We start from the raw sequence: 22,289 nt of genomic DNA, 5'->3' as shown, positions 1-22,289 counted from the left end.
ACCAAAAGGAAAATATAGCTCACTGACATTGTGGAATTTGAACGTTTGCGCTTGCATATCTCCACTGTTATGGGTTTTCACTGTAGGCCTTACAATTGATTTGGATAATCCTTAAATACCATGAAATCTATATCTATCCCTCAAAGGGGAGAAGATATACCACTTATGAATATGACAGTATGTGGTAAACCATATATATGGGTTGTAACTGGGTTACCTGTCTGGACACGCCCCTCTGCTGACTGCTCCTGTGGCTCCTCCCACAGACCCCTGAATAAAGACGATTGTGTCACTGCTCCTCCCTCAGTCCAGGACAGATACTCAGTATGGACGTTGGTTCATTTACTGTTAATAAAAGCCTTTCAGTATTTACTCTACTTCCAGTCTTTTGGAGTAATTGATAATGCATCACAGTATGAATTGGAATGTTGTAAAGAAAAGATTCAGAATTTGGTCAACACTTTGGGGACAGGAAAACCCACTGTTTTAGACAGCTTGGGAATCTTGTCCCGACTGCTTTTCAAAGTAACTTTGTATCTGAAGTCTCAGCCATGATGGCTGAGTAGTACTGTCACACATTGCACACATTGAAAATGGTCGAAGCACTGCTAACCACTCACATTGATGCTGATGATCTTTACCTCCGAGCAAAACAGAATACTCAGTGGCACAGAAATGTTCAGAAAATTCTATGTGAATTCCACTGCAGGTAGACGATGCTTGTTTATTCCTGTTATGATTCACGATAGATGTGGAACTAACAAGAGCTGATCGAGGGAGGCTTCATCTTTTACCAACGCTTTGTTTCCATGTTACAGTACGTATACAAGGATGACCTGAACTGGCTGAAGGGCATGGGATGTTATGTTTGGGACACGCCAGAAATACTACATGCTAAGAAGTCCTATGACCTACAGAGTGAGGTAAGGGATATATAGCCTCTGAGCAAATGATTAAATGAAGTGAGTCAAAGGTGAAGAGCTTGTAAATTTGTGGCAGCATAAATCAAGTCCCATTCAGAAACAGAATACTGTTGCCATCTGTGCAATTGACTCTCTTGCATTAAATAACCACTTAGGAAATTTACCAATACCTACTTGCAAAGCAACCTCTAAGAAAGATCACATTATTTTGCAATGTTAATATCTGATTTGGCTACAGAGTTTGGTAGTGAGTATATAAGACAAAAGACAACTTCACTAACAGTTCACATTTATATTCTTTCGTTAGTAATTCATAAAATTCCAATACTCTAACCTCAGTGAAGGTTGTCAGGGGAAATCTGAACTTCAAACAAAAGACAAGAGCTCGCAGTTCTCTTGGATTTTAAATCCCTGATCACAAGACATGAGCCTCCCAAAGGAAGCTCTGAACTTCCCTGTCAACTGTTATTGCATGTAGTTTGGTGGGGATAGTGACAGTGTTGGTGGTAGATGAGTGTCGTTGCGAAGGTAAAGAAACAATGAGCAAAGTGCGGTATAGAAATGAACTGTATTTGTATTGTCTCAAATTAGTGTCAGCTTCAGTAAACATCACAATTAAAATCTTCGGTTTGACTAAATCAGTGTCCAAGCATTTTTTGTATAAATAAAGGTTGATTGCAATTCAACAGTAGGTGGCAAATTATAGTATGACGTGGTCCTGAGACTGCCCAACCCCCTGAATGTTATTAAAGTGGTATTATGTCCTTATGGTGTAGAGCTTGGGAAGATTGGTTTCATCGAGGCCAAAGGTAAGATGGGGGGGGGGGGGGTGGTGAGGTTCAATTCTGCTTTCAGAGTGTTGTCTCCAAGAATGGGCATGAAGGGATTTGTAGGGTGGAGATGGAATCATCAGCAACAAAGCAGGCCATTCAGCCCAGCAGGCCCATGGTGACCAAGATTCCCATCCAAGCTAGTCCCTCTAAGGTAGAGTGTGACAACCTTTTGTATGCAATTTAAATTCCTCTGTGTGCTAGTAGCAAAAGATGTGTCCATGCGCACACCTTAGAGGGAACATTCAATCACAATGCATTTATTGTCAAGGTATGTATATGTCATCATATACTACCTAGAGATTTATTTTCTTGCAGGTATTTACAGGGGGAAAAAAAGAAGTACAATAGAATTTTATTGAAAACTTCAGGTTTTAGTACTGTACCTCCTGTGTGGTGGTACCTGCGAGAAGATGGATGTTGCCTTGTTGAGGCAGCGCCTCTTCTAAGTTCAAATTACGTCTATGTCACTATATACAACCCTAAGGTTCATTTTCCTGTGGACACACTTAAGAAATCTATAGAATAGTAACTATAACTGAATCAATGAAAGACTGCCCAACTTGGCATTCAACCAGAATGCAGAACTCAACAAACGTGCAAATTCAAAAGAAAAATTATTAACAATAAATAAATAACCAATACATATCAAGAACATGAGGCGAAGAGTCTTTGAAAGTTAGGCCATCAGTTGTACCGTTTCAATGATGGTATCTTGTAGAAACTACCGATGGTGGTGAAGGATGTGCCCCTGATATATTGAGCAGAGCTTTGGAAGTGGAATGATGTCACCTGATGCACATTTCACTGGGGAATGCTCAGCCAGATTTCTAAAATAATGCAAAATGATCCTAAACATTTGCTATTTCACAGTGTGAAAAGTTGCACAGGGCTGAAATAAACAATTACACATTTCTAAACTGATTTGCTTAACTGATGCAATGTGAAATGTGATTTATTACAGATTAAGTACAGAAGTGGTGGAAAGAAGAATTTTGAGAACTACACCGTTGTTACAGATACACCAGTCTATGTGACTGCTGTCCACAATGCTATTCACTTTAGTGATGTAAGTATTATTCTTAAAGCCCAGGACAACATTGTCAAGCAAAGTTTGATAAGAGCAGAGTTCTCTCATACACTTAGATTTTGTCATTTTATGTGAAATTTCTCTGATTTAGTTTAGCTCTGAGTTAGTGGTGGCTAGGTTAGGGGTGAACATTGGATAGGACATTCAGTTAATTAAATAAGTGTAGAAATAAAGGCTATTACCAATAATGGTCGTTATGAAATTATGAGATGTATTGTTTGTAAATCCCCAGTTGACAAACAAGTTTTAGGGATGGCTAGATGTCAGCATTACCTAGTCAGGCCTGTATGTGACTCTAGACCAGAGCAACTACCTCACAAATGGCATAAGAAGCCACTTTTTCCAGTGGTGATTAGGATGAACTGCCAGGTACATTCACATCAGGTGAATAATACAGTACTGTGCAAAAGCCTTAGGCATATTCATATGGTTATGACACCTTAGACTTTTGCACAGTACTAAAGTAATCTTATGTATTGCACTGTACTGCTACCACAAAAAAAAAACAAATTTCATGACATATGTGAGTGAAGGTAAACCTGATTCTGATATGGGTGTCTATTGTAGACTGAGAGTGGGAAGGAGGCAGGGAGATGGGAATCATGGTTGGGGAAAGAAAAAGGGAGCGGAAAGCATCAGAGAGACTTCCTGTAGTGAATAAACCAATTGGATTCAAATAACCTTACCTGGTGTCTCAGGGCTGATTATGTCTGCACATCTGCCACCCCCTCCAACACCCCCCCAAATCTTGGCACTCCTTCTCTGCCACCTGGCCCACACCCCTCTAACTGCACTCCACCCTCAACATTCCCCACATCCTTTGCTCTTTCCCGATTTGTGAACTCTCTCTCTGCTTCACATTGACAAATACTGTACTGTGCAAAAGTCTTAGGTGCCCTAGCTATATACATATGTAGCTTTTACACAGTACTGAATATATTTAAAAAGCCTACTACCAAGCCAGCTTAAGTTCAGAAACACATGCAGTTCGCAGCTTGTTAGTTTAGGTTCAACTTAGGACCTAAATGTTTGAATGCTTGGATTTTTAAACTACGCCGATGCCATCCCCTTTATTTCAACCTTGTGCACCCATATGATTTCAAAATAATTTAATTGCCCACAGCAGGCCTTCTGAATGAAGCTAGCACATTTGACAACATTTGTTATTTAGTTTTTTCCTGCCATATTGGCTGTATTCAATACCATCAAAAAGTGGGTGGAAGGTGGCAAAGGCCATCATTGGATACCAATAATAGTCTTTCCTTTAATATTTATTTTTATTTATTAGATGCCTCACAATATGCTGTTGACTGTAAGCTCCAGCTAATCAAGAGGCTGACTGTTTCTTTGATTCTTCCAGAATAAATACAAAGAGGATTATGAGAAGACCAAAGACAAATACACAACAGTTTTGGACACCGTGGATTACAACCGGACCAATGAACTTAAAACTATATTTAGCAACGTAAGTTTTGTACAGACACGCACCACAGTAGGTAACAGTTAATACGACACTATTAGAGCTTGGAGCATCAGAGCTCAAGTTCAGTACCGGCATCATCTGTAAAGAATCTGTACGTCCTCCCCGAGGAACGCGTTGTTTTTCTCTGGGTCCTCTGGTTTCCTCACATAGTTCAAGGATGTGCCGCTTAGTAAGTTTGACATTGTGGTGTTTGCCGAGCTTGGTAATTAGCCTGCAGACGTTTCATCACCTATTGAGGTGACATCCTCAGTGTACAGTTGTTGGTGTTTCTCTCTGGAAGTGCTCACATTTGTCTGGGCCCTCTTTTGCTTGTTTCGGTCCTGATTGGTTACCCCTTCAGTTGCCCTTTGAATTCTGCGGCTCACATTTCTTTGGCTATTAGGGGTTCATAGATGGCATCTATTTTGATATGCTTGTTTATAGAGTTGCCAGAAGAGAAGCACGCTTCTAAAAATTTTCGTGCCTGCTTCGTGTTTGCCCGCACCAGAACCTCCGCAGTGTCCCAGTTAAAGTGGTCTCCTTCTCAGTCTTCGTGTACCAAGATCAGGGACAGTGGAACATGTCTCTGTACCTCCAGATTAGTAGGTTAATTGGTCAACGTAAATTGCCCCATGATCACTTACTTACTACCTACTACACAGCTTGCGTTTAGGGCAGCAATGGAGTTCCTCTATCTCATTTGGTGTTCAGGGCTTCCTTCATTGTGTCAGTAAATTCATCTCAGTTTTCAGTACTGTCAGTCATGCAAATCCCGGGTGGAGGCTCAAGAATGCTGTCGCACTCAGGGGTAGAAGGATTCTTTGTTGCTGTTTCCATAACAATTTTGCTTTACCAGTCAGGGTTGTTAGCCCTGAGCTGAACCCCTGAACTTGGAGGACTGGTAGACTACTCTTAGTCTATGCCCTACCTTTTGACCTGTTTGGCATGGACGACCCTACCAAGAGCCAAAGCGTAAAGTTTTGACTCCAGCTGAAATAGCTCTCTGGGTCATTGAGGCTTGCATGCTTCGATGGCTATGGTCCTCTTGGAGGTATCCCGCGATTAGGCTAGGGTTAAGTTGGGGGTTGTGACTCAAAGGACCGTGCTGTATCTTTAAATAAAAATAAATTTTAAAACCTGCACAGTTCATAGGCCAGCAAATGTGCAGTCATTAAGCGTACTGAATGAGGGTATATTCACCAATAGAGATCAGGACTTCTCATTTTGGGCTTAAACTTGGTGTCAAACAGTGATCAATGCCCAAGCTGGTCACCTTCCAAATATTTCAGCGTAACAGCTTTCATAGAATACTACAGCACTGTACAGGCCCTTCAGCTCATGATGATGAGCTAACATTTTAACCTGCTCCAAGATCATTGTAACATTTCCCTCCCCATAACTCCCACCCCATTTCTTTTCATGCATGTGCCTATCTAAGAGATTCTTGCGGATAGTGGTGATCACTGGAATTTTTCAGGGTAGTGGAGGCTAGATTATCGGGTGGGATTGAAGAGGAAAAAGATACATTTTTTTGAAAGTAGGGAATTGGGAGCTAAGGAGAACTGGCACAGAGATAAGAGATTATTTTCAACAAAAGAGTTTCTGCAGATGTTGGAAATCCAGAGCTGATGAAGGGCCTTGGCCCGAAACGTCGACGGTTTATTCATTTATATAGATGTTGACCTGCTGAGTCCCTCCAGCATTTTGTGTGTGGTACAAGAGATCACCTTTATTTGTCACATAAGTACATCGAAACCTACAACGAAACAGGTCATTTGTGTCAATGAGCAACAGAGTCCGAATATGTGCTGGGGGCAGCCTGTATGTGTCCCCATACTCACAAACCATAAACAAAAGATTCTGCAGATGCTGGAAATCCAGAGCAACACACACAAAATGCTGGAGGAACCCAGCAGGTCTAGCAGTATCTGTGAAAATGAATAAACAGTTGATGTTTCGGGCCCAGACCCTTCTTCAGGACTGGAAAGGAAGGGAGAAACCAGAGCACCCTGAGGAAACCCACTCAGATATAGGGAGAATGTACAAACTCCTTGCACACAGCGGTGGGAGTTGCACCCCAGTCGCTGGTGCTGTAAAGCCTCATGCTACCTGCAGGAGTTGAGGCCTGGGACAAATCAGCCTTTACTTGTGATCCTACTTTCTTATGTTTATTAGAGGAGGCACGGGACACACAAAAGAAACAGGGAAGATAAAATACTTCACAATACTCCATTTGTGACATGGCTGATTCAAAACGAGGTCATAAAATTATTGAAGGGACAATTGGGACTAACACTCCAAGATAAAAACTGCTGATCACATATTTTTAAAAAGCTGTAATTTGGTAAATCTCACAGCCACGTTTGTCCTCATCGATCACTTTTTTTCTGGTCAAGCTGGTTCCGCCATGTATAATATACCAGTGAATGGACCTTCAGACTTCCTTAACTGTTCCAGGACATAGAACTTTTCCAGCAACATCCCAATCCAGTGATTGACTCATATCAAATCTACTCAGATCCCCTGCTATCAAAAGTGGATATTAAGACATACAATCTAAGTCAGCCCAATACCTTCTGTCACTCATTAATATTCCCATAAATAATACAAAAGCCATAATTTTAACTGTTGCAATTACTAGACTAGTTTCTCCACTACACCATACCCATCCACTTATCTCCCACAGAAAGATATGAAGGGTTAGTCTTCTTCATAATATACAATTTAGGGTAGGATTATTTTCACTCAAATCAATGAAAATTATTGACTTTTTTGTAAGGATCATCATTATGTGCCATGTCGTATAACTGGTCCACCATGGTCTTTCCATAACCATGATTGTTCTTGGCAAATTCTTCTACAGAAGTGTTTGCCATTGCTTTCTTCTGGGCAGTGTCTGGGCAGTGTCTTTACAAGGCGGGTGACCACAGCCATTACCAATACTCTTCAGAGATTGTTTGCCTGGCATCAGTGGTCACATAACCAGGGCATGTGATATGTACCAGCTGCTCATACAACCACCTACCTCCTGCTCCCATGGCTTCTCATGACCCTGATCGGGGGGCTAAGCAGGTGCCCAAGGGTGACCTCTAGGCTAGCAGAGGGAAGGAGCAACTTACACCTCATTTGGTAGAGATGTATCTCCACCCTGCCACCCATAGTTCATGGTAAGGTACCATGAATTATTTCAAGGAATAGTTTCAGCAGTGTGACTTGAAACCCACAACATGCTATTCCAGAAGAGAGAGTGCTCTCCACAGAGCCATAACTGACAGTTAAAATTACATTCAAAGCTAGAAGGGGGAAGATTTCAGTACAGAGAGTGAGCAGGGAGAACGGAGACATTATAGGTTTCAAATTCAATGCAATACTTGGCTCCTTTTCATGAATTAATTATGCTTCTGGTATTTCATAAACAAAGCTTAATGCTGCCTGTATTTATTAGTCATACAAATTGCAAGTTGCAGTTGGCTTATATTTGTTAAATGTCAAAATCCCTTAACAAATTTATAAAGAATGCGTCGATGCCTTTTGTTTTTGCTCTCTTATTGGTTATCAATATTCAATGTTACTTGTTCATAGGGGTATGTGTAGCAAGCTACTTGCTTGTGTTCATAGGGGTACGTGTAGCTCTCTTTTACTGAAATATTTATCATAGACCATATTCACGCACTTTTTATTTTGCCAGAATGCCTACAAACATGCCTGGGACACAATCAAAGCAACAAGCTACACGATCCCTGGTGATTCCTTCTCAATAGCTTTGGCCAAGAATCAGAAAAATATTCTTAGTCCGGTAAGAAGAGAATTCTAACCATATGTGTAAACCTAAATATATTTTCACTAAGCCCAGGTAAATGCTATTGACAATGATCAAAAAGTATCATCATGTCTTTTTCTATTCATTTCTTTTGTTTAAACTGTGTGTGCTCAAACTTTTAGATAAAGTACCGGGAACAATACGAGAAGTTTAAGGCTCTTTATACGCTGCCAAACTCTGTGGAGGAAGATCCTCATACACTGCACTGTCTGAAAACTGGAAAATTAATCCTTGATGTAAGTCGGTGTTCAGATTACACAGTGTATTCAAAATGACTGGACCCGAATAATATGTATTGTTCTCCAAATGTGATCCTACTATTTTTTGGCCAATATGACAGTTAGTGTCCAGTTTTACAAAAAGGGTTATTCTTCACTATTTCAGAGATTAGATACACTAGAGGTTGAACAGTTTTATTATTATGTAATGTCACCTTCTCAAAATATGTGCAAAAATTTCTCCTAGATTAGATATGTGTAGAGAATCCAATAACCAATGGTTATCCAACATGACTATTAACAAAGTGACCATGACCACTCACTGTAACATTTACTTACAAATGAAAGTTTACATTCTCAGAAATGCTGTAAGGGATCAAGACCAGAATCATAGATGGTTTCAGACTAAAAGAAGTACATAGCACTCACATATCACACTAACATTCATGTAAGAGATGAGGAAAAATGTTCCTTCATTGTAAACTTCGATACCTAATTATTTAAGTAGTTCTTGTTTTCCTTAAGCTTGTTGCTATAGAGGGGAGTGGTAATGGTGACAAGCTCCCATTGCCTATTAAATGCTCCCAATGGCATGCACCTCAAATAGCCTCTGGTAAGCAGGTCCAGCTCTTGGCCTTCACCTGTAACTTAGCCACTAAGCATGGTGGAACTGTTTCTACTGACAAGAGAAGGGGAAAAGCTGGGTTATTAACGCCTTAAAACCAGTTGCTTCGGGCAGATGGGGCTCATCAGTCGTGGTTGGCAGCTCATCTAGGAGAAGGAAAACTCTGATCTCAAACCTCTGCTGCCATGGGGCTATACCCACTCATGGGGAAGGTTTTAGGAGTATCCCTTTGGGAAAAGATCTGGGGCTGTAGTCCCTAAGTGAGTCTTACAGTGAGTTCAGCATTGATTAGCAACTCCAGCGATGCTGCTGATGCCTAACTGTATTGGTCTCTGATATTGCTTTAGGTTTATCAGATGCATGTAGAGGGGGAGCTTGCTTCATGCGCCACAGCTTGCTCTGCCTATTGTACTGCCCAGACTTGTGTATCTAGACAGTGAGGATGCAACATTCGCAGTCAACTGACTGATGGAGGCCTTCTTAATCCTAAATTTACTGCATTTATTTTGTGTTAATATATCAAATGTAGCTTTTTTAAAATTATAAATCTGTGGCAAAGGAAGCATTCAGGTCTCCATTAGGCCATTAAAGTTTCTCAGAGTGTAAAATATTACCCTCAAATTACAGTAACTTGCTGTGTTGTGTTTCTATCCCAAAATAGACAAGAGACTGTTTTAGAAGTTTTGCTGAATAAGGATAGACAAAAGGGTGAAAGTTCAGAGATCCTTGACCATTCTGCATTATATTTTCTGCAGCGTCTGTATAGGGGTAATTATGAAAAGAACAAGATGAAGATACACATCATGCCCGATATGATGGAGGTGGTTGCTGCCAGAGACACTCAGGCTAAGGTCAGCGATATTGACTATCGCAAGTACCTTCATGAATGGATATGTCTGCCAGATCTGCAGATTAACATTCATGCCAGGAAAGTCAGCGAACAGTTAAGTGATGTAAGTATTTGGCTGTGTCTTTTATCCCACCCCACTGAATCTATGTCACTGAATTTTGTTGAGGAACAACAAAAAAGTTATTAGTATCTATCTGAAAACCTTCCTGCCAGTGTAGTGAAGATTCAGACTTGGATCTCAAAAGGGAACAATGCAACATTGAACTGGGAAGCAAATGCGGGGCACGGGTTTTAAGAGCAACAAAAATAGTTCTGATTGGATGCTTGTCCCAAAGTGCTGTAACAGGGTCAATGAGCCAAGTGGTCTGCTTTTGTGGAATTGTCTGCTTAATTCAACTGGTAAATGTATAATCAGACAGGTTTGAGGTTTGATTTCTGAACATTGCTGAGGAAGACAATCACAACCACACGTTCTACAAAGGTAGAAGGGAGATGTAGAATTATTGAACCATTTTATAAAGTGTTTGTTTCTCAATAATACTCCATGGTTGAATATTTTATCATCTACAGCAACATATTACAGAATAAAAGAGAATGAAGAGGGCCATTCAGCTCCCAAGTTTATCCCTCAGAAGGATTCAATGTTCCTCTACACCAGGGGTTCCCAGCTGTTTTATGCCTTGGACCCCTACCATTAACTGAGGGGCCTGTGGACCCCAGATTGGGAACCCCTGCTCTACGCATTTTCTTATTTTTCTCCTTAAATGATTCCAGCTTATCTTTTCTTACTTCAGAATAGCTTATTCACATTATTTTCCATTCTGTAGTCCTCTAGAACACAAATTCTCAATTTAATGCAGGACAAGACTAAGTTTTTCTGATGACCAATATCTGACTCTTAGGCAGATGTTGGATCTTCATTTTCTTTGGATCTTATTCTCGGTTCTCTCAAAAAGGGGCTGAGTGTTTGCTGGGTAGTATGGAAGCCATAGACATGAGAAAATTTTGCAGAGGCTGGAAATCCAGAGCAACACACACAAAATGCTGGAGGAACTCATCGGATCCGGCAGCATCTATGGAAGTCAGAGAGGTGCAAATAAGGGTGGAAGAAATAGGAGTTCTGCTTTTCCCAACTAGAGAGTAAAAGGTGCCCATAGTAACGTGCTCCAGCAGGAGGTCCATGACACCAAGTGAGAAGGAACAAGGGAGTACAGGAATGTATAGAACAGCACAGTGAGATTACAGAGACGCTTGGCAATACCTATCCAAAGTACCATTACAAATCACACGTCGTTGCTGGATTTGTCTCTCTAACTTCACGTGGATGACTTGTTGACTGCTCAGTTACTGGACATCTCACATCACTGTCACAAGTGTGTCTGAGCCGGGAATGGGGAGGGAGGTACGTAACAGAAGATAGCACAGTACAGGCCATTCACAAACGATGTTGTGCCAAACTTTTAAGCTACTCCAACATCACCCTAACCCTTCCCTCGTGTTTTTCTTTTATCCATGTGCCTTTCTAAGAGTCCTTTAGATGTCCTAATGTATCTGATTCTACCACCATCCCCAGTAGTGTGTTCCACACACCCACCACTCTCTGTGTAAAACACCTTTCTCTAACATCACCCTAAATTTTCCTCCAATCATTTTAAAAGCATGTCCTCTCATATTACCCATCACCAGCCTGAGAAAACAGTGCTGGCTGTCCATTGCTATCTATGCCTCTTATCATCTTAGACACCTCTATCACCTCTCATCGTCCTTCACTCTAAAGAGGAAAGCTCGAGCTCATTCAAATATTCCTCATAAAACATGCTCTCTAATCCAGGCAGTATTCTGGTAAATATTGTCTGCACCCTCTCTAAAACTTCCATATAATTCCTATATTGAGGCTATAATGTGACCAACAGGAGATTAGTCTAATACTATGAGCATAAGAAAGGGTGGTTTCTTCAGTTTATTATAGCCGGGGGTGGTAGTGGGGATAAGCTCCCACTACCTATTAAATGCTCCCAATGGTGTACATCACACGATTTGTACCAGCAGGCCAACCTCCAGAACACCATATAACATCAAAAGATGTAAGCATTCTGCACGTTGCTTGGGACTGGAAAATGGATGTGGACTTGGAAAAAAAGCTTGTGTTTCCCCCAGACATTGCGGCTATAACACTCCGGCCAGACATGGTCCTGTGGTCCACAACGGGGAAGCTGGCGTATGTTGTGGAATTGACAGTACCATGGGAAGATGGTGTCAAAGAAGCTTATGAGAGGAAAAAGACCAAGTACTCTGAACTGGCAACTGAAGCTGTCCTGAATGGCTGGAAGACCAAGATTTTCCCTGTAGAAGTGGGATGCAGGGGATTTGTTGCTACATCTACGACCAGTCTATCGAAGAAGATGGGGGTGAGGGGTCACTCCGTCTAACAAGCAGTCTAGTCCTTGTCAAATGCAGCAGAAGAAAGCAGCAATTGGATTTGGATTAAAAGGAAAGACAACAACTGGGCTGCAAGATGAAGAGGAGGGTATGGAACTGAGGGGGGTGTATCTGGGATGCCTGGTAGCACTGTTGAGTCCTCTGGAGACGTCGTGGGCTTATCAACGAAACGACAAAGAAGGAGGGTGCCCACCTGATGACCCCGATGATGTGCCTACCCTCCCTCCTTGTCACCACTCCAAGCCCACTGCCAACATCGAGAGAGCCGACTTACCATGGGGAATGAAACATCAGGTCCTAGTAGCTCTACTCTACTTCTCAAATAGCTTCTGACAACCAAGTCCAGATCCTGGCCTTCACGTGTGCCTTAGCTACTAAGCCCAGCAGAACAGTTTCTACTGACAGGAGGAGGGGCAAATGCGGGTTCCTGGTGCCCTGAACCCAGTTACTTTGGGCAGATGGGGTTCATCAGCCATGGTTGGCAGTTTGGATATGCCAGCTGTGGGGAGAGGGGGAGCCTACTGCATGGGCAACACCCTGCTCTACATATGGTACTGCACTGGCTTGAGCATCACTTAGACGGCTAGGGCATAACATGCATGGTTGACCCAACCAACTCAGGGCTTCAAGAAAGAGGCATTTCTGTTGTCTCAGGCTTCACAAATATTCCCTGCAGACTTGTGCTACATCTCCCACATGCCCTATCAAGTCAATGAATAGGCTGCCCACCATCTGATACAATCTATACAGATTGCATAGCCTGACTTACCTTCAAATAACCTACCGTCAGTGTGCAAGGAGGCTGTCCTTCAATATTTCCAAAGCTATTTTCTTTCAGCAAGAAATGGCTTCTGAAGTAGGTAAAATTCATTCCTGTGTCATTGAAGTTCATTGATGTCTTTTATATTCCTTCCAGGTTCTCTACAAAGATGACCTTAACTGGCTTAAAGGAATTGGATGCAACGTGTGGGACACTCCACTGATTCTTCATGCCAAGAAATCCTATGATCTGCAAAGTGATGTATGTTAGAATGAGCCATACTCCTGCTGTGACTTTTATATTGCATATAAAAGCTTTCTCTCAGATCACTTGTTTAAACAGGTTTTTATAGTTTTGGTGAATTCTGCTTACCCCCCTGCAGATTCAGTACAAGGCAAAGGCTGAGGCAACAAGGTTGAACTTCACACCCGTTATGGAAACCCCAGTCTATGCACAAGCTGTCAACAGTTCTCAACAGCTGAGTGAAGTAAGTGTCTTGAAATAATGTATGGAAAGATGAAATAATGTACGGAAATATGCTTCTCTCCGGGCAACACCGAGTCCATGAATGCCGTAGAAATCTACAGTCGACCACAATGCAGCTCGGCTTCTGGGGGCTGTTGGGGAACAGCACCAACTCTTGCCAGCACCTACGCCAAACCACCCCCTCTATACAGCGATAAGCTCTAAGTTCTGCTGATAGCAGTTGGTGAGAAAAGAAAGATAAGCATTTTCTAATAACATAGTGTGGCAGGGATAGTTTTCTTATCATTCATAACTGGTTAACTGGACGTCGCGGTAGCTAGCGGTTAGCACAACGCTATTACAACTTGGGGCATTCCAGAGTTCAGACTTCAGTTCTGCCACTATCTGTAAGAAAACTCTGTGCATTCTCCCCCACGGAATGCATGGGTTTTCCCTGTATGCTTCGGTTTCCTCTCACAGTCCATAGACGTGCCGGATAGGTTCAATGGTCAGTGTAAGTTGTCCCGCGATTAGGTTGGGGTTAATTGGGTTTGTCAGGGTTGCTGGGGCAGCGTGGCACAATGAGCCAGAAGGGCCTACTCCCTGCTCTACAGCAAGATAAATAAATCAAATATAACAGGTAGCTTACGTGCAGCTAAATGAATGAAGTAACTGTTGCCAATTAGAAAATAGAACACTGCAGCACAGTACAGGCCCTTCGGCCCGCAATACTGTGCTGAACTTTTAGCTTACTCTAAGATCAATCTAACCCTCCCCCTATATTACTCCCCATTTTTCTATCATCTATGTGCCTATCTGAGAGTTTCTTAAATGTTCCAAACGTACCTGCCTCTTCCACCAATCCTGGCAGGGGATTCCATGCATTCACCACTCTGTGTGAAAAATCTACCTCTGACATCCCCCCACTACTTGCCTCCAATCTCCTTAAAATTATGCCGTCCCCCTCCAGAATTAGCCATTTCCACCTTGTGACAAGTTTTTTGGCTTTCTACTGGATATATGGTTCTTATCATCTTGTACACCTCTATCAGTCACTTCTCATCCTCCTTTGTTCAATTCTATGGCAGCTACAGTCATTCATAGCTCCAATCAAGTGCCAACACATTTATCCTTCCATTCTCTAACTGTTGGCAACATTGAGCCCTGCTCTGGTAATACAACAGGATACATGAGGGTTTCCTCCAGATGCTCTGGTTTCCTCCTACAGTCCAAAGACTTACTGTTTGGTAGGTTAATTGGTCATTGTAAATTGTCCTGTCGTTGGTTAGGATTAAGTCGGGGGTTGCTGGACAGTGCGGCTCGAAGGGCCGTAAGAGCCTATTCCGCACTGTATCTCAGTAAATAAGTCACACCTTTTAGATTTTATCCTGGGGAAGCCTGTAAAAAAAGTGAGCTACTTTACTTTTTAAACTTAATGTCTTAATTATTTGTTAGCATTTTTTTCCTGGTTTAAGTGTACCTAATGTGTTTTTTAATGATTTGAACCATTCCTGAATGCGTCGATCTGGACTCTGGAGCAGGCCTTCAGCGAGGAGTCAACCCATAGGCACCTCCACTTCCCAGATACAGAGGACCAATGAGTCAGGCCCACTGCACCTGGCCAGGTGGTATCTCAGACAATGAGTCTAGGCAATGGGTCAGGTCCAGCTTGATCCAGATCACTGCTTCAGACCCAAATGTTTCTGTGGATGCATAGAGCAATGCACACAGAATGCTGAGGCCCGAAATCTCAACTGTTTATTCCCTTCCATAGGTGTTGCTTGACTTAAGAATTTCCTCCAGCATTTTGTGTATCTTGCTCTAAGTTTCCAGTATCTGGAGAATTACTTCTATCTATGGATACATAATTAGCTTAAGAATACATGCATGTTTCACTAATATTTGGATACTTGATGTATATCTAATAGATATCAGCCATATACCCTTCAGTATAGAAACATTTTGGAATGATCTGTCTAAATTAGTATTTCGATATGTTGATCTATTTTAATAGGTAGTTACTGCCTGTATGCCACTGGTGTTCAGGGCATCAAAGAAGATCCTCCATCTCTATATATCCTTAGCCAACAACCTCAGGTGTGGTTCAGGGTCCTAATTTCTGTCTCTACAGTACGGCACCATTGTCTTTGGTCTCCCATGTTTCCTCTGTCCTTCAGGGTCCAATGAAGTACCATCTTGATGATGGAGTTGTCCTCTCTTCTCATCACTAGATATCTTGGCGGGATTCAGGGCTTCCTTCATTGTGCCAGTAGCTTCCTCTTGGTTTTCAATCATGCAGATCCCAGGTGGAAACTCAGGAATACCATCGCTCAACAGATGTAGGATTCTTCATGACTGTTTCTGTAACAACTTTTGTTTGACCAGTCAGGGTTGCTAACCCTGAGCTGAACCCCAGAACCTGGAGGATTGGTGGACCACTCTTAGCCTGTCCTCTACCCTTTCACCTGTTTGGCATGGGTGACCCTACCAAGAGTCAAAACACAAAGCCCTGACTCCAGCCAACATAGCTCTCCGGGTCATTGAAGCATACAAGCCTCCAAACCCTATGACAAGGTTGTGGTCCTCTTGGAGGGACTTTAACAGGACAATAAAATAATTGGGCAGTTTTTGTCATCTGCGATGAACACTGTCAGCTCATTACTGACTTTGGAAAGACAGCCAATACTCTCATCAGGTACTTCTGGACACTGTAGAATGAATTCTTTGCTATGAAATCATGCTTGTCGAAAACACTTCCAGAATCATGTTGAGCGTAATATGAGGCAATCCTCCACAATATAAATAAACAAATAGGGTTTGAAAAATAACCAATTTGAAGGAAAGTAGCATCCATCATTAAGGAATCCCCCACCATCGAGCTAGGATCTCTTCTCACTGCTGCCATCTGGAAGAAGGTACAGGAGCCTCAAGACCCACACCAACAGTCTCAAAGTTCGACATTCAAAAAAGGTTCGGCATGACATCTAAAATATGATGAGTTTCAATGGATATTGGCTGGCTGCATCATAACATGGTATGGAAACACCAATGCCCTTGAACAGGAAATCCTACATAAAGTAGTGGACACTTCCTAGTCCATCACATGTAAAGCACTCCCCCACCCCCCACCATTGAGCAGGTCTACACGGAGAACTGTTGTAGGAAAGCAGCATCCATCGCCAGGGTCCCCCCACAACCAGGCTGTCTTCTCACTGCCGCCATCAGGAAGGAGGTACAGATGCCTCCGGACTCTCACCACCAGGTTCAGGAACAGTCACTACCCCTGAACCATCAAGCTCTTGAACGGAGAGGATAACTACACTCAACTTCACTTGTCCCATCGCTGAACAGTTTCCGCAACCAACTGACTCATTTTTAAAGACTCTTCATCTCATGTTCTTGATATTTATTGTTTATTTATACTTTATACTTTATTGTCGCCAAACAATTGATACTAGAACATACAATCATCACAGCCATATTTGATTCTGCACTTCCCGCTCCCTGGATTACAAATATTAGATATTAAAAATAGTAAAAATTAGTAAATATTAAAAATTTAAATTATAACTCATAAATAGAAAATAGAGAACTGGAAAGTAAGGTAGTGCAAAAAAACCGAGAGGCAGGTTCGGATATTTGGAGGGTACGGCCCAGATCCGGGTCAGGATCCGTTCAGCAGTCTTATCACAGATGGAAAGAAGCTGTTCCCAAATCTGGCCATATGAGTCTTCAAGCTCCTTAGCCTTCTCCCGGAGGGAAGAGGGACGAAAAGTGTGTTTGCTGGGTGGGTCGTGTCCTTGATTATCCTGGCAGCACTGCTCCGACAGCATGCGGTGTAAAGTGAGTCCAAGGACGGAAGATTGGTTTGTGTGATGTGCTGCGCCGTGTTCACGATCTTCTGCAGCTTCCTTCAGTCTTGGACAGGACAACTTATTTATTTATTATTATTATTTTTGTATTTACACAGTTTGTCCGTAGCATATTGGTAATTTATCCACGCTTTTGGATATGGTCTTGCATTGATCCTATCGTGTTTCTGTGGTTACTGTGAACACCCACAAGAAAATGAACTTCAAGGTTGCATATGGTGGCATATATGTACTTTGATAAAAAAACTTACTTTGAGTCTGTTTTTAAACTCTGTGGTGAGTTTAAAAACAGTGCCTCTTTCACCTCAGACGGTTGAGGAAGTTTGGCATGAGTCCCCAAATTCTAAGAACTTTCTACAGGGGCACAGTTGAGAGCATCCTGACTGACTGTATCACTGCCTGGTGTGGGAACGTACTTCCCTCAATCACAGGACTCCACAGAGAGTGCTGTGGACAGCCCAGTGCATCTGTGGATATGAATTTCCCACTATGCAGGACATTTACAGATCCAGGTGCATAAAAAGGGCCTGAAGAATCATTGGGGACCCGAGTCACCCCAACCACAAACTGTAGCTGCTACCATCCGGGAAAAAGTACCACAGCATAAAAGCCAGGACTGACAGGCTCTGGGACAGCTCCTTCCACCAGGCCATCAGACTGATTAATTCATGCTGACTCAATTGTATTTCTAAGCTATATTGTCTGTTCTGTTGTATATTTTACTGTACATACTATTTATTACAAATTACTAGAAATTGCACATTGCACATTTAGACGGAGACATAATGTAAAGATTTTTACTTCTGCTGTATGTGAAGGATGTAAGAAATAAAGTCAGTTCAATTCAAATTACAAGACTGCTGATCCTCATATAGCTGTTCCACGCAGGGGGAAAATCTGCTGCAGCTCCTTTGATCCACTGCACACTTTTATGACAAATATGAGCCAAAAGTGACCGAAGCTTCCTTTTCCTGAAGAACGCGACAAGGAATACAGCTAGGGCACATCCTGCAGCCCAGGGTGGAATTGTTAGCTGCTGCTGCTATGGATTTTTTCCAATTATGTTCACATCCTGATTTTGCTGTTAATAATAATAGTAATAATAACTTTATCAAGCATTTTCACACAGATGATGTAGTTCAAAGTGCTTTATGCTGGGATAAAAGTACAATCATGAAAATAAAATAAAAAATAAAAGTAAACATGAAAATAAAATACAAAGAGATGTTAGTTAAATGCAAGGTTGAATAAATAGGCTTTGTGCTGATATTTAAAAGTGTCAACGGAATCTGCATCCCTTATAGTTTTAGGTATTGAATTCCACACTTTCGGAGCGTAGTTCAAAAAAGTTGACCTACCAATTAACTTCTGAAGGAGATTGTTTAAATTTAAGAGACTGGCGAAAGAAGACCTGAGAGCTGAAACGGGATTATAAAACAAAAAAAACTCTGTGTTGTACTCCAGTCCCAGACCATTAAGAGCTTTAAAAACAAGTAAAAGAATGTTAAAATCAGTTCTAAACCATACAGGATAGATACAGGATTACAATTAGCAAGATTCAAAACCATTTGTGGTAATTAGTGCACAAAATACTGAAGTTGAATGAATTCTTTGCCCTCTGTTTTGCAGAAGGTATATCGGAATGACTATATGATAAATATTAAAGGCAAGGTTGCCCCAACCACAAAGACTATGGAGCTGGACAGAGCCAGAGAAGCCAATAAATTACAGAGTGAGGTAAATACTGGATTCTGTTTAAGTTTTCCATTGGTCCTTTGAAGCCTTCCCATCTATTTAACGCTGACTGTATTCTTTTGCAGAACCTGTACCGTGACGTTGGTAGAAGCAATCTCCCCAAGGGTTATACCCTTCCAGCAGATATGCCATCCTTAAAACATGCCAGGAATGTTCACCATAACCGCAGTGATGTAAGTACTGTACGAATAGCATTCTCTCTTAGAACCATTGTTATACAGTTTGATCTTACTCAGCCCTGAGTTTTAATCTAATGCTGTTTGCTTAACAGAGATGCTTTGATTTGCCTCATCTAATGTGTGTTATTATCAATGGCATCAACACACTGAACCATAAATTTAACCCACTCAGGGATAAAAATTACAATCTCAGTACAGCACACAGGCACAATGATCACCTACTTCCTCTCAGTGGTACCAGAGTCATCTGTCGTCACAAATCCTTGCCCCAAATGAGACTTCAGGTTTCCTATTACTGGGTATTCCTGCACTTTACAGAATCAGAATCAGGTTTATATATGTAAAATATTCAAATTAAATAAGTAGTACAAAAATAGAAATAAAAAGTTAGTGAGGTAATGTTCAGGGGTTCAATATACATTCAGGAATCAGATAGCAGAGGGGATATCTGAGGAGGTTTTCATCCCTGTTCATACCTTGCTTTGGACACGTTTACTGGATCTAGACATATGATTTAATTCCCAGGATAAGCACATTTTACAATCATTATGTCTTCGGAAGTTGCTAAATCCACTGAACAGGCTTTGAGATTTGATAATACACTTGATGTATCCAATTTCTTTAAGTTGCTGTCAGTGCAGCTTTTCAACTGCAGTTCTAGTTTGTTCTTAATGCCAATATCATCATTAGACTTTGTGTCCAGTGTAACAGCCCACTAGATCAGAGTATCAGGCTCTTCCACTATGTTCCACCAAGCCCTTGGGCAGAGAACATCTTTTTTTCCAGCCATCTGGAAAACGTACCTCCTTCTTCATACCTCCTCCTTGCAATTAGCCAAGAATCCACAGTAGCACTTTCACCTCTGGGTCTGAAGAACATGGGTTCTCGAAACTAATGCATGGAAGCCAGACCAATGCCCTGCCAAAGGGGTGCTGCACTGTCAGAGCTGAAATCTTTCAAGTTATAAATTAAAGCTTCTTCTGTCCCTTCATATTTCAAAATTAATGTTTTGCCACAAAAATATACAGTCCGTGAGCCTGAGCGTCAGGAATGTTGCAGGAGCCTGCAGTCGAACACAATACAGTGCCTTATACCAAGCAAACAATGGGGACAGCACCAACTCCACCCTCCACACCACCTCTGGTGGAGTACACTGACTCCGCCTCTTTCCTGAGCGGCTGTAAACAGGCAACACCGCGGCTTGAGGCCTAGTTCTCACTATGACTGTGACCAGGCAGCTCCCCGCCATCTGCTCCTGCTGTCCACCAATAAATCTGTGGATCAGACTTCCAGCACTCCACATTAACAATGTCCAACAGGGAGCTGCGTTCACAAGAAAAGTGATGAAGCTGATCATTCACCTTCGTGCACCAACTCAAACCAACACAGGCAGTAGGCAAAATCTGCACAAAGTCCAGCTCCTTCAGTTTCTCTGCCAGCAAGCAACTCAGTGATGGGGTAGACCTGCGGTACTTTTAAGTTCTTAATGTCCAACTGGGTCTTGTAATCATGTAAAATATGGTTAAGAACGATAATAACATCTTTAGTTGGCCCTGTGGAAGCCACTGTGATTGAATGCGCAATCATCTCTCTGGAAGTCCAAGGGAAAGGAATAACAAGGAGGACTACATGCTGATTTCTTCTGTTAAGCTTCTCGTTCTGATATTGGGACACTTCAAAGAATAACTCGAAAACTCACTGCTCAAACTAACCACAAGTGAGTCTTGGAAGAGCATAGCTATTGTTTCATTTAGCTCAATGATCATCCTTCAGGTACCACAAGTCTGCGACCAGGGCTAGGAAGAGAAGCCAAGAGAGGACGGCTAGGAACAGAGGGTGGCTAGGAATAGGGCACAATTGGGTTGAGTTTTTTCTGATGTTGGCAATTGACTTGCAAAAGTTTCGTCACCATGCGAGGAGACATTATCAGTGTGCTGTTAATTGTGGTGTGTCCTCCGAGTGCTTGACCTTCATTTACTTATCAATCAGCTGATTGGTTATCATTATGGAAACTCACTTGTGACGTTGGGAGGTGGTCTCATTTGCTGATTTTTTGCATGGTGAACTTTCTGTGTTGTGGTCTGGAACTTTGCCAGCATTGGCTCATAAATGGGATCAAGGTCTACATGTCATTCTAGGAATTAAGTAGAATGGGACATGACTCCAGGAGGGTGGCTGACTCCAAAGAAGCAGACAGAAGCATGCACACTTATGGAGAACCCCTCCGTTGTGAAATCCCTCTCCTCTGTTCCTGAGTGCTTGCTGACAGAGTTTAGCTAACAGAGAGATTACTCATCTGTTTTTCCCCTGATTTTGTGTTTCACTTAAGATGAACAATTAGGAAAACTGTTTTGGAAAAAGTAACCCAGAAAGATTTCAATATTAAATGTTATAGAATCAAAGGCCATCCATTGTAACAGATATATACGTATATCCCTCTCTATCTTTTCTAATCTTAAATTATAATTAAGACATTATTTGTAAAATGACAGCAATTCCAAAAGAAAATTCACATTTTTTTCCTTCCAGCTGAAGTATAAAGAAGCTTATGAACACATGAAAGCTAAAGGCTACACATTGATCCCTGACACCATCAGCATCACAGCAGCCAAGAAAGCAGATGCCATCTTGAACCAGGTACTGCTGAGATAATCTTATTTATCACCAGATCTCAATGTCTTATATGTCTTTGTGCGCATGATGCATTTGTTGTTTTACCCTTTTACAGCGACTGTATCGATTAAAATATGACACGCTGAAAGACAAGATTCATCCCTCTCCTGACACTCCGGAAATTCGTCAAGTCAAAGCCACGCAGGAAGCAGTCAGCGATGTAAGTTTATCAACTGAACAAATCTTGCCCTAGCAATTACACCGAGTTGATTTAAAGGGGTCCAAAGAATTAAATGTGACCGAATTGGAGGCCCAATATGTTGGCATGAACATTGATTTCTCCAATTTTAGATAATTTTTTTCACCTCCTGCTTCCTTCTTCTTTGTT

The 22,289-nt window shown here is 41.8% G+C and overlaps 1 protein-coding gene across 11 annotated transcripts in view; it reads left to right on the top strand.

The window, feature by feature from the left end:
• The window catches only part of neb (nebulin), a 355,138-nt gene that overhangs the window by 214,125 nt on the left and 118,724 nt on the right, over nt 1–22,289 (top strand). For all 11 annotated transcript variants that reach the window (XM_072258677.1, XM_072258676.1, XM_072258675.1 and 8 more), the window contains exons 93-104: nt 819–923; nt 2,718–2,822; nt 4,204–4,308; nt 7,994–8,101; nt 8,248–8,361; nt 9,724–9,921; nt 13,174–13,278; nt 13,400–13,504; nt 18,984–19,091; nt 19,175–19,282; nt 21,818–21,925; nt 22,017–22,121. In XM_072258677.1, coding sequence (XP_072114778.1) covers nt 819–923; nt 2,718–2,822; nt 4,204–4,308; nt 7,994–8,101; nt 8,248–8,361; nt 9,724–9,921; nt 13,174–13,278; nt 13,400–13,504; nt 18,984–19,091; nt 19,175–19,282; nt 21,818–21,925; nt 22,017–22,121 — 1,374 coding nt within the window. The remainder of the gene's footprint in view (nt 1–818; nt 924–2,717; nt 2,823–4,203; nt 4,309–7,993; nt 8,102–8,247; nt 8,362–9,723; nt 9,922–13,173; nt 13,279–13,399; nt 13,505–18,983; nt 19,092–19,174; nt 19,283–21,817; nt 21,926–22,016; nt 22,122–22,289) is intronic.

The sequence above is a fragment of the Mobula birostris genome, chromosome 5 (genome assembly GCF_030028105.1).
Source record: "Mobula birostris isolate sMobBir1 chromosome 5, sMobBir1.hap1, whole genome shotgun sequence".
NCBI lineage: Eukaryota > Metazoa > Chordata > Chondrichthyes > Myliobatiformes > Myliobatidae > Mobula > Mobula birostris.
The sequence above is the reverse complement of the archived record's forward strand: the minus strand, read 5'-3'. Positions and strand labels throughout refer to the sequence as shown.